Source organism: Mus caroli, unplaced genomic scaffold, assembly GCF_978045245.1.
Source record: "Mus caroli unplaced genomic scaffold, Mus_caroli_1 scaffold_15, whole genome shotgun sequence".
Lineage (NCBI taxonomy): Eukaryota > Metazoa > Chordata > Mammalia > Rodentia > Muridae > Mus > Mus caroli.
The window spans coordinates 84,335,874-84,349,105 of record NW_028227270.1 but is presented as its reverse complement, the minus strand read 5'-3'; the positions used below and the strand labels follow the sequence as shown (position 1 = coordinate 84,349,105).

At 41.5% G+C, this 13,232-nt stretch overlaps 1 protein-coding gene across 2 annotated transcripts in view; it reads right to left on the bottom strand.

Annotated features, from left to right (window-relative positions):
- Positions 1-7,885: 7,885 nt before the first annotated feature.
- Positions 7,886-13,232, bottom strand: part of F13a1 (coagulation factor XIII A chain) — a 187,084-nt gene continuing 181,737 nt past the window's right edge. For both annotated transcript variants that reach the window (XM_029484978.2, XM_021180809.3), the window contains exon 15: positions 7,886-9,311. In XM_029484978.2, the coding sequence (XP_029340838.1) occupies positions 9,158-9,311 (154 nt within the window). In that variant the 3' untranslated portion in view covers positions 7,886-9,157. The remainder of the gene's footprint in view (positions 9,312-13,232) is intronic.

The following is a 13,232-nucleotide window of genomic DNA, read 5'->3' as shown; positions in this document are numbered from 1 at the left end:
AGCTGCCAGAGCCTGGAGAGGTAGCTCAATTGGTAAATTGTTTACTCTGTGAACATGTGTACGACTGATTCACCAAATCCCTGTAACAGGATAGGCAGGGGATGTACTTGTAACCTCAACACCAGGGAAACAGAGACAGGGGCACCATGACTAGTCAGTCTAGTTAAATGGGTGAGCTGAGGGTCCCAATGAGAGACTTTGTTTAAAAAAGCTTAGGTGGATGAGTCCTGAGGTACAACACCTGAAGTTGACCTGTGGATTCCAATTGTACTTTGTATGTGTGGATAAATACTCATAGCACACACACACACACACACACACACACACACACACACACACACACACACACACAGAGAGAGAGAGAGAGAGAGAGAGAGAGAGAGAGAGAGAGAGAGAGAGAGAGAGAGAGAGACCACTCACTCACTCACTCACTCACTCACTTGGTCTTTAATAAAAGACAAATATAAATGAAGAAGCAACATTCTAAATCTATGGTAAGTGCCATGGTCCTGACACAGAAACCTTTCTCTAAGGGTAAGGCTGTCTCTCTTGAGAGAAATTGCACAGAATGGTAGACCAGAAGCTCTTTCCATTCTGAGATTTGTTCATTGCAGAGGAGAACAGTAGAGCTTGCATGGATATATAGAGATGTGTCCTAGTGACCATGGGGACATCACTTGTCCTACAGTTCATAGACATGGATAGCCTTCTGGTTAGAGGATGGTCAGAGCCCTGGCTTCCCATTGTGGCTACCAGTGAACCCTGAGGACACCATTTCAAATGGCAAGACTACTCTTGGGTCATTGTGTCCACTAGGCTAAGAGTGTGACTGGTTTTCTACTCCTGAGGGTTGTTTCTGGGACATTCTTATTAGAAGCCCTGGGTTCTGAGCCATTATTAGGTTTTCTTAATACAGAAGCTGCAAATTTTAGATTTAAATACAGGTGGAACATTCTTAATGCAGAAATCCATGAAATCTGAAATGTTCCTAACTCTGGGGAAAAATGCTGACAGGGTACCACAAGTGGAAAACTCCACACTACCCAATTTTGCCTTATGGGGAATGGATGTATTGCAGGGGTGGACTATGTGCTTGACATTTGCAAGGTCCTATATTTTATCTAAAATCTAAAAGAAAATGTGAAAATAATGGCAGTAATCTCAAAACTTTCAAAATGATTTATGTATAATATTATTAAAAATATGGGTTCATGTTTTCCCTAGACTATGTATATAAGGCATATATGAAAAGTCATTAAATGTTGTGTTTAAATTTGGGTCCTACCTCCAAGATTTCTTCTGATATATATGAAAATACCCCAAAATATTAAAAAATTTAATTCCAAGCCTTTCAGATATAGAATACTCAAGTTGTATAACTAACATAAAACCAAATTGCTTCATTCAGTTGTTTGACTTAGCCTGTTTAGATGGTACAAGGAGAAAACTGAAATACAGATTCATGACCAGAACTTTAGACAGTGTGGTGATTTGAATAAAAGTGACCTTTATGGACCCATAGCTAATGGCGGCATTGAGAGGTTTGGCTTTGTTGGAGTAGGTGTGGCCTTTTTTGGAAGAAGTATGTCACTGGGGATAGGATTTGAAGTTTCAGATGATCAACCCAGTTCCAGTGTGACAATTTCTTCCTGTTGCCTGGTGATCTGGATGTTGACTCTTAGCTACTCTCCAGTACCATGTCTGTCTGCTTCCTGCCATCATGATAAACATCTGAAAAAGTAAGCCACCTTTTCCTTTATAAGAGTTACCATGGTCATGGTGTATGGTCACAGCAGTACAACCCTTACTAAGACAGTCTCTTAATACTTCAGTCTCAAATAAATTGGGTTCATAGATAAAAGATCTGTCATCTTGTTGAGGCTCTTGATGGAAAAGTTCTGTTTCCAATGATTTGACAAGGATAGTTGTTTTAGTCATTGCTCTATTGCTGTAAGGAGACATCATGACCAAGGCAAGTCTTATAAAAGAAAGGCACTTACCACCCATCTATCTCCAAAACTTTAACCCAAAGTTAAAGTTCCTGTCCAAAGAAATACAGAGACAAAAAGTGGCGTAGAAACTGAAGGAAAGGCCATTCAGAGACTGTCCCACCTGGCGATTCGTCTACCAAACCCAGACACTATTGTGGACGCCAAGAAGTACTTGCTGACAGGATCCTGATACAGCTGTCTCCTGAAAGACTCTGCCAGATCCTGACCAGTACAGATGTGAATGCTCATAGCCAATCATCAGACTGAACACAAGGACTCAGATGGAGGAGTTACAGGAATGACTGAAGGAGCTGAAGGGGCCTTATCTGGCATCAATGGAAGGGGAGGCCCTTGGCTCTGTGAAGGCTTGATGCCCCAGTGTAGAGGAATGCTAGGGTGGTGAGGCAGGAGTGGTTAGGTGGGTGGGGGAGCACCCTCATAGAAGCAAGGTAAGGGGAGATGGGATAGGGGGTTTGCAGAAGAGAAACTGGGAAAGGGGATAACATTTGAAATGTAAATAAATAAAATATCCAATTAATAAAAAAAGAAAAGCACTTAACTGCGGTTAAACCCTCAGAGTGTTGTTTTTATTATCATCATGGCAAGAAGCATAGCAGCATGCAGACAGTCATGGTGCTGAAGCAGTAGCAGAGATCTTACATCCCAAGGTAGCAGAGAGATAGAGGGAAGAAGGGAAGGATGGAGGGAGGGAAGAAGAGAGAGCGAGTGCGAGAGCAAGAGCGAGAGTGAGAGCGAGCGAGCGAGAGATAGAGATAGAGAGATAGAGAGAGAGAGAGAGAGAGAGAGAGAGAGAGAGAGAGAGAACCTGATATGGGTCTTTGGAAACTTCCCAGAGACACACCTTCTCCAATAAGGCTATACCTCTAATTCTCAAGCAGTTCCTCTTCTTCCTGATGAAAATAGACATGCAAATAGACAGCTTATGGGGGCATTCTTATTCAATTCATTGCAATGGTCACCCTTCACACTGTGACTGTTTTCTCTCTCATCTTCCAGTTGATCTTAATGGCATCTCACAAAATCTTGTTAAACATACCAGAAAAACCACAATTTAATAAAAAACATATTCATAAATGGATAGAGTCTATTACACTTGAAAAATCATGTTTGGTATCTTGAAATATGTGACGCCCTTTGTAGATAAAACATATATATCCATGTGTATTCTTTAGAAAGAGCTAGTGAGGTTAAAAAAAATTGCTGGACATTTCCTTAAAGTAAAATGTTAATCTATTTGCCCTCAGACTTCTTAGCTGAGTCTCCCAATTTCACAAATATTCTCAACAGTGAAAAACAGAACTTTCTACCCTATAACATGGTTTGGTAGACAGGACCTGGGGAAGATCAAGCAGGGGTATTCTGCTTTCAGTGTCATTGAATGCAGCCACTTAGTGACATGCATTGGTGAAAGGTTGCTTCGAAGTTCAAGATAGTTTATTGTCATACTAGTGACTTAATGGTGCTAATTTCAGCTTTGCTAAAAGCTACATGTGGCTTTTCCATGTGATTATCTCAGCAAGGGTACTAAAACCCAAAAAGTAAAAAGCTGCCACTTTTCCAAAACATAGGCCTTGGTCACATAGCTGCTCAGTGTATGGACTCCTTCTCAGTGGGAGGAGTAACAGTAAATTTTGGTCATTTAAAATCAGACTCCTAACACACCAAATCCTAAATCCGATTGTAAGTTCTTTTTCATGCTGTACTTTCCCAATAAATTTGCCCAACTTAGAAAAGAATCCATTCTGAGTTACAGGCACATTACATTTTTATTTTACTAACAGGGAATATGCCCCAGGAAGCCATTGTTAGTCTCAGAACTGATGAAGCATCTCTCAGGCGATTAGTAACTGCAGTTCTAGAACAGTGTTTAGTAGGAAAACAAATTGGAACTCCTGAGCTATCTCAATGGCAAGTTTGCAGGATGCTACTAAGAAATGTCCATTGCTCTGAATGTTTAGAAGACACTGGGAATGAATCCTTGAAATAGAGATGAACACCACTTTCCCAAAGCAAAAGAGATTCTCTAATCCTCCTCCTCCTCCTCCTCCTCCTCCTCCTCCTCCTCCTCCTCCTCCTCCTCTTCTTCTTCTTCTTCTTCTTCTTCTTCTTCTTCTTCTTCTTCTTCTTCTTCTTCTTCTTCTTCTTCTTCTTCTTCATTAACCATTCCATTCATTTATATCTCAACTGATATCCCACTTCCTGGTTACTCCTCCACAACCCCTCCCCCATCTCACATCCACCCTCTACCCCTTCCCTTTACCTCTATGAGGGTGCTCCCCCACCCTTCCACCCTCTCCTACCCTACCGCTCCAGCACCCCCTTACACTGGGGCATCAAACCTCTACAGAAACAAGGGCCTCCACTCCTATTGATATAATATCTGATTTTATAAAGTGAATTCTTACAGATACAATATAAAGTTTTTTGGTTTTAGTCTAGAAAGGTAGACATTCACAAATGTAAAGGTTCACATGAAAGAGTTGGGAAGTGAGGACAAGAGAGACGTACTTCAGAAGCAAATAATTCTCTTGGGTACCAAGGTGGAGAACTTTCTGGAAGGCAGAGGGATCATGGCTCTCTCAGCAAGATTATGGGCCATCAGGGAGTGGTCTTAGCTCATCATGTTTATCTGGCTGTCCCAATTTTACCTGCTAGAATCTTGTGTGTCATACTTTTACAAGTTTATAACACTCCCCTCCCAAACACATCACCTCCCATGTTGTCTTATACTAGGACACAAGTACACCCTACTTCCTATTCCTGAAACCCACCGTGTCATAATATTCAGTACCATACTCTTTTACTTTCTGTGATTCAGGCCTGCCACCCCACACCTCTGGCCTTAGTTCTGTTCCAAAACACAGCTCAGAAGGAACAATATTTTTGTCTTGGCAGTGCTGGATTCTAATCCATACCTCCATATCTTACCTTGATGTACTTTGCCATCTTGTCACACAAGCTAATTGTGGTCATGCTTCGTTCTCTCTCCCTCAGACAAACTCTTATGTGAAAAAAACCAAAAACCTTCATTTTGTTTTTCAAGTTTCAATTTAGGCTTCTCCTTCTTTGATCTTATAGAAACAAGAGAAGACACATTCAGGTGTCCTTTTGTCCTTCCCTCTTTATATTATTTATTTATTTATCTATTTATTTATTTATTTTTGTAGCATGTATGTGTTGCTTTGTTCTGCATCTCTGTTTTCATTTTCTGTTGCCTGGTAACCACTTTCTAGGTAGGGGGCATGCATTTCTCCTTACATGCACATGTGTGACTGGAGAAAAAGGATGGATAGCTGCCTGGAAGGCTGGATGGCCAGGGTTAGCTAGATGATAGGAAAGGCGAGTGCCTTGTTGGGTTGACTGGCTATGAACTTTATAGTAACATGGGATACACATGCATAATTGATGCCTTCCAGTTGGAATGCTGTATGTTTTTTTCGTTGCCAGAGAATCTAACACAAACTCAGTTACTCCTTGTATTCCTTTATGTATACATGTCTTTGTGCTATTCTGTAGCTCTTCAGCGTGAAAGTTAGTCTTTAGTCTATTTTCTTAAAACTCCAAGGAGATGACTAAAGGATGTACATCGAATGTTTGTCTTGAAGCCAAGGTTTGTTTTCATTACTTGTTATCTCCCAAGATCAACTCATCATGATTCACAGTTCCCTTGATCCTTCACTATAGAATAGAAATAGTTATGGTTGCTTTCTTTACAAGATTGATGAAGTATATGAAAAACCATAAAATCTGTGCTTTTCTATCTAATTCTATCTATTTTTCTATCTATCTATCTATCTATCTATCTATCTATCTATCTATCTATCTATCTATTCATCATCTATCCATTTTGTAGATGTTATTAATGTTGACATGTTCCTTAAAAGAATCTTGTGGGCACATAATTATTGTTACCCTTATTCTGCCTTGAAACTCTGAACTCAAAGAAGGATTTGCTTAAAACCATCAAAGCTGAACACAGGGAGGAGCTGTCTCAGTCTCTGGTATTTGCAGAGACACATTGCTTTTTATCACTGTTAAAATACAGTCATTGAGAGACAACATTTCTCTTATCCAGCTTCAAAAATTTGTAGCAAATAGCTGAAGTAAGTTTTTGAAGTGGAAGTTTTTGGTTGTATCATGTGATGCAAACTACTGGTGTTTTGCTGATACCAGACACATTAGAAGACACATGATGTTTGGAAAGAGAGTATAAGTAGGACTCAATAGACAGTGATGGGGCACTTGCATAGCTAGTTTTGCAACACTTCATTGGTGTCTCATCTTTGCTTATCTTTACTTCTTGAGAGAGGCAAGGCAGAGAACTCCTGGTTCTGGTCACTGTCAATCTGGTGGAGGCCAGGCTGTTTCTGCTGGATTGTGCCACCACTGCTGATTCACATTTGGTATCCTGACACTACTGAACTGGACTGCTGGTCTCCTGACAAATGGGAATGAGAATCATCCCAAAGAACTACTTCTAAACAGATCCATATCCCCTGGTCCTACTTACCATCTTTTCTCCCCTACCTTTGGATGGTGGGCTAGAAGAGAGGCTCAAAATTTTTGAGAGCCCATATTAAAAGTAGGTTTTTTAAAAATCTAAGCCTACAGTTTACCTTTGATTCACAGTTCAATGGTTTCAGCCATGATTGATTGATTTGGGGTCTGTGGGAGTCAAGAACAGCTAGGGGAAGGTAGTAAATGCAGAGCCACTCACCTCATGACCAGCAAGTAAGAGATTGACTAAGGGACTAGAGTACCAGCATTTCCTCTGATGGCATGAAGACCTGTCATTGGACCTCACCTCCAAACGATTCTATCATCTCCTAGTAGGACCATGCAGAGGATTAAACCTTGACTACATTGACCTTTGAGAGACGAGATCCATACTACAAGATCATTATTGTACATTGTGATATCCAAGCTGTCAGTGGGCATGGCTGCTTCTAACATGAATGTGATAAATATGCTTCACCTTGAATGCCCTCTCCAGATCAGATGGTAGGTGCCACTTAGGACTGAGAAAAATTTTGAGACTCTATCTGAGTTGCAATTGTTTGATGAGGTATGCTATGACCATAGGTGCTCTTGAACACACTTTCTATGTGTTTTTCTGTCTTTCTTCTAATACCACAAGAGGTGCTCATTTGGACAGATGTCTATGCTGCCTGTTTGCCTACTCATCATTTTGTTTTGTGAAATTGTTCATAAGCAGATATCTATGGAGAAATTTCAATTCCTAGAAGCTGCTTTTTAAGCTAAGCCTGCAAACTTCCTTCTTCAGTGAAAATGGTAGCAATATACAGAAAGGAATGCTAATGGCAGCATCAACAACTATTAGTCGTTTTACCTAAAGGGCGAATGCAAGTCCTCCTACTCAGGGTGAGATATGCATAGCAGAGAGAGAAGAGCATTGCAGGCAGTTGTGTTTAGTCATATGTAGTGTTGAAAATTAACACCATTTACTTCTGGGCACATGTAATCAGATTAACTTTATTATAGGCATTGATTATACTCTCATTAATAACAACATACTAAGTTAAGCTGTTTTAAAGTTTAGCAAAATGCATTTCATTTGGAATTAGATGCTAATGCTGAGAGATGACTTCATGGAGTTTTGCTTATAGAATCTGCTGAACCTTGGGGGTTAGTACTAAGTTCCCAGGAACCTCTCAATGGCTTAGAAGTAAACCAGAGCATAGCTACAGACTAGAACATTCTGTTATCTTCTCTTCCATAACTTCCCTTTTACAGTCTCCCTCCCTCCCTCCCTCCCTTCCTCCCTCCCTCCCTCCCTCCCTCCCTCCCTCCCTCCCTCCCTCCCTCCCTTCCTTCCTTCCTTCCTTCCTTCCTTCCTTCCTTCCTTCCTTCCTTCCTTCCTTTTTCCTTTCCTTTCTTTTTGTTCTTTATTTTCCTTCATAGTCACCTGACCTAAGTCACTCCCAAGGCATTTAAATGGGGAATTCTAACTATAAATCTGCCCTACCAAGAGGTGCCAATAATCTTGTCTGTTGGAGCCTTGGCACATAAGGTAAAGGATTTGGGTGTCCTCTGTCCTTCAGTCAAGAGTAATGCTGGCCTTTTGCAAGGCTGAATCTGCCTTAGCTCTCAGCACTCAAGGGTTCAGACAAGGGCTTGATATAGGAAATATGAAGAAAAAGGGAAATCAGAATCTGTTTGATCTTCAACTGTCTACTGAATCTGCGAGTTTCTCAAGCTGTTTTTCTTTTTGACAGTGACATTGGGTGAATGTGATGACCTCAGAGAAACAGGTGAAGTATAATCACCAAGCAAGGATGCTAATTCCTTATTTCTCCAATCCCAAATCAGTGCCCTTATTTTCTAGTTCTCTTCCCAAGAAAGGGTTAAAGTAAGGTTATTCATTCTTGCTGATCAGGACACAGTGTGACACCTATAAAATGCACCATAAACTACATTATTTAATAGATCTGAGCACCGCACCTGCTTTCTTATCTCCTCTTAGGTGATTAAGTTCCCCACAAATGTAATTTGTTAATGTGGGGCCACATCTTCTCACAAGGTAATCTGTGAAATTTGGCAGGCGGTTCCTTGGCTGCAGGTGCAAGATGAAAGACCTTTCTCTGGCTTTGCCAAGAAGAAAAATGATGTCTTGCTTAATTCCTGGAAAAAATATTTTAACACAGAGTGTTCAACCTGATTCCAAGAAAGGGGAATAGAATTGTAAGGATTCAATTGACAACACCCTTTTCTTTGGAGAGTATGTTACCCCTAAATGACTGAGTAGGGAATCAGAATTCTTAATTGAGGCCAGGTACTGGGCACATCCCTCCTGCTCAAGGGAAGCCCTCTGATCTGTAGAGCTACAGCCATTTGCAATGATAAATGATGACTTTCACTCTTATGAGCTATGAAGGCTTAATTATAGCATAATTAAAGCTAACATTCAGATCCATTGGAAGGTGGAACAACTCAAATCTAACTCCCTTGTCTAATAGCCTGGTTGGAAAGGCGTGCCTATGAAATACATAGTATCTCTATGCTGGAATTGGTCTCAGTCTTCACACCCAAATTAAAGCAAGAGCTAGCTATGTTTTGCATTAGAATCTCCTTAGCCAAGACTGCAAGAGGCCATGTGCCCCAGCCCACTTGAGCCTTCTGGGAATTTAATTAGTAGGTCGTCTTTGAATCTGCAGATCCAGCTCTCCATACACATGTCTCAGGGAGTCACTGGTCATGCTGGCAATCAGCTTCCGATGGCCAGAAACCCAAGGCCGACAGACTTCTTCCCACTGCACAGTGGTGTTGGGCCGGATTTCACTGAAAACATAAAAAGCAGAGGAAAGGTTGGTGACCCCATTTCCCATCTTAACCATGGACTATGAAAACTTAGACCCGAGACACTTGTTCCATTTCTCTTTCAGCTGATGATGGCCATAGGACCACCCATTATTTCCTTTAGCCTAGTTGGCTGATTCAGCAAGTCATGACCTATCTGAGGCCCCTTTCTGAAGCTGGACACCATCAGCCGCACCAAGGATGACTTCTTTCGCCTGGCTATACTTTTTGATCTTCCAGAGGATGTAAGAGCATAGCTGAGCATCCCTGGCTGTGAGTGCCAGTTTAGTGCCAAGGCCTCCTCTGTGGCCTTGTCCACAGGACTGATCTGCTTTATCTCAACTTTGCTCCACATGTCCCCTCCTGGGGTTAAAGTCCTACTTGGACCTTCAGCAGACTTTGCTGAGGACCTGACTCTTGCTAACTCTCTTGGGATGAACCTTGCTCCCTTGCCAAATATCTAAACATGAATTATCTTGATGATACCTTACATTGAGTGTTAGCATTCTCTGAAATCCATATTTATAATTTAACTACCAGTGTGGGTTCTTTCTACCAATGTGTCTTTTCTCTTGCTTTCTTTTTGCTAGATCTGTAATCTATTCTAATAACTGAGAAGCATTTCCTCTCCCGTCTATGCTCAGAGAGCTTACGAAGTCTCATGGACAAACCTCCTTCTGGGGATAGCTGATGTTAGTGAGTCTGGGGGATACTTATGTTTCTCTTGGGTGCTTCTCACAATCCTTCCATAACATTCTGGAAGGAGAAAATATACAAGAGTTCATGTGTATGCAGTGCCTTAGGTACTTTAGACTTAAACCAGGGAGGTCACATTTCCAAGATTGTCTAGTTACCAAGTAGGCAGAGCCAAGGTCTGACGATGTACCTTCCATTCCCTGGTCTATAGCTGAATATTGTATTTCATATGATTGTCTGTAATAGATATCTTATATGAACACTGTGCTTACTTTTTCTACAAGTTGTATTGCTCTAAGAAGGCAGCCTTTGATTGGTTCCATATGAAGAGTTTCCTGCGAACTTATATAAAGAGGATTCCTGGTTTGGGCTCTCTGACCTTTAGAGATGACAAATGTTGGACTGCCTGGATACCAGGACAGACTTTTTCAGGGAGAGTGGAAGGGAAGAGGTTAAACAATACTAGCACAAAAGAGGGCTGGGAAGATGCCTAAGCAAGCAAAAGTGTTTGCCAAGAAGAGTCTGAATCCCCCAAACCTATTTCAAAATATACATACATACATACATACATACATACATACATACATACTAAAACTGTGGGTGTGGCAACTCAAGCTCACAGGACACTGAGATAGGGAATCTGTAGAATTGTACGGCTGCCCTGATTAGCCAGAAGAGTGAGCTCTGGGTTCAATGGGAGACTGTTGCTCAACATATAAGCTGGAGAATTATTGAGGTAGATGCTTGTGTCAACCTCTGACCTTTACATAAAAGTACATGTAAACATACACGAGAACATGCATACACACACACACACACACACACACAACCTTGTTCTTTTCATGTCAGAAATGACTTGATTCAACATTCAATTTCATAGATAATAAAACTGATGTCCTAAAGGAACTACAGAGTCACTAGCATCACAGAGTCTAATGGCCCAGAGAAGAGAAGAGCAGAACAGAAGTTGGAGATAGTTGTGAATTCTTTCTAGATTCTTGCTTGCAGGTTAGGTTGAATTTCACAGAATCCTAAACATCTGGAAGCAAAACGGGGAGCTTTCAACACACTGGAGCAGAAGAGCTGACTGCTTCCACCTGGAGGTTGCTTGACACAGGCTGCCCAGGGCAGACTTGCTCCAAATGGCTCACTGGCATGCTAGCATTGCTCTGGTGGGCTTGGAGCCCCAAAGGTGCAATAAATACTTAGTAATTATGGATGTTTAGATGTTATGAAAAAATGCACATTTTGATTATATAAGAATACCAAAGAAAAATACTTTTGGTCATAGCAGGGTTCCAAAATAAACAATATAGTATGCAGGGTTTATTTCATGGTTACAGCTGCTTGTCAGTTGGAGCTAGAGAGAGAAAAGAAAATTGGAATTAATTTAACACTTAAAACTTCAGACACTACTAGCTAAGCAATTTGCAGTGCCTGGTGTCTAGATGACACAAAAACTGTCTTGTGATCACAAACTTCTGAACCCTGGATTTGGGACACTTGGGTGCCAGACTGGACTGATTTGATTAGGGAATTTTAAACTCCTGTCTTGTCTGTAAAGTGGGCATAACACAGTAATAACCCCATAGAACTATTGCTGTGAGATTTACATGAAACAAACTTTGCAAACAGTCTATATCTTAGCAAACATCACAGGGAATGGAGTAGAAGATTCGGAAAGTATCAGCTGACATTTTTTTTTTAGCTGCATAAGATCTTTTATTTGCTTATATGATGACAAAGGATTTGCTCAGTTATAGACAGAAGGCAATAATCCTTACCAGATAAATTCATAGTGTGATGAAATTTTTACCAGATTATCATGTTATGGTAACATTGAGGCAAGGGCAGTCCTTGGGCTTTAACCTGACTTAGGGCTAAGTGAAATTGAAGGGAACACCACCATATAGCTGGTGGGTCAGTAACTATGAATGAGCACATCTCCTAACTGGGACTGCAAGCAAGTTTTGATGGCCTTAATGAGTAGGCTGGGTCAAACCATCTTCCCCTAATGGTGTGTGAGCCTGGAGGGCTGCTTGGGTCAGCACCATATGAGTATGGCTGTGCATAAATGAGTGCTTTTCTGACCATATGAGAGGGCAGGATACCTCACTTCTCCTTAAAGGGCATTTATCCTGGTTAATGGAAGGTAGAAATGGGAAGGGAATAAAGGAGAGAAAAAGGAATTGGCAAGGCATGATTCTGAGCTGTGCATCATACCCATCTATTCAGAGAGGAAAGTGTTCTCTCTCTCTCTCTCTCTCTCTCTCTCTCTCTCTCTCTCTCTCTCTCTCTTTCTCCTCTTTCTTCTTTCTGTTTTTTGAGACATGGTAGCCATGGATGTTCTACAACTGACTCTATCGATCAGACTGACTTTTAACTCACAGAAAATAGCTGCCTGCCTTTGCCTTTTGAGTGCTAGGACTGTAGGCATGCTCCACCACTGCCCGGCTAAAAGAAGGTGTTCTTATCAGGGTGTCAGACATACAGGGGCCACTTCCAGACTGGCTGAACCAGACAAGAATCTCACTGTTTACACCTTTGACCAGGATAGGAAGCTTGAGAGTGGAGCTAGGGTTATGGGAAAACTGGGATGAGGAAGGGTAATGGATGCCTTTTGAGAACAGAGATGTATTGAGAGCACCAGAAAACAAGTGCTTGTGCCCAGCAAAGAAGAACCTACAGCACCAAGAGATTTAGTAGTCAGGTCCACTAGTTGTCAAGAAAGGTCTCAAGGTCCAGGTCAGGCCCTTTCTCCTGACCACTTGGAACAGGCTGGAGACACAAAGTTGCTCTGGTGAAGCTTAGTTTGGGACTGGATGTATGTGGTAGGTAGGAATGGCCAGAAAGGAGCACTGCCAAGGACAGTCAGATGTAGTCTAAACGCTGCAGTCATATGAGTTCCCATTTGCCCTTGGGATTCCAGAATTACTTTAAACAGTTGTCAAAGGGAGAGAGACGTATGGAGGCATATGTCTTTCCTTGACCTTTTTAGTATAAAGTTAAACCATCAAAATATCACCTAAAGTCAGCAAAATAAAAATGTACATTCCAGATGTCTGTGCCACCACATGCTCTGGGACAGGAAGGGGATGAGCTCCGATGATGGTCTGAGTATGAAATGTTCCCCCACAGGCTCCCAGTCCCCAGCTGCTGAGGAGCTGATTGATGTGAGAGTGATGGCCAGTCCCTGCTTCTCTGCCA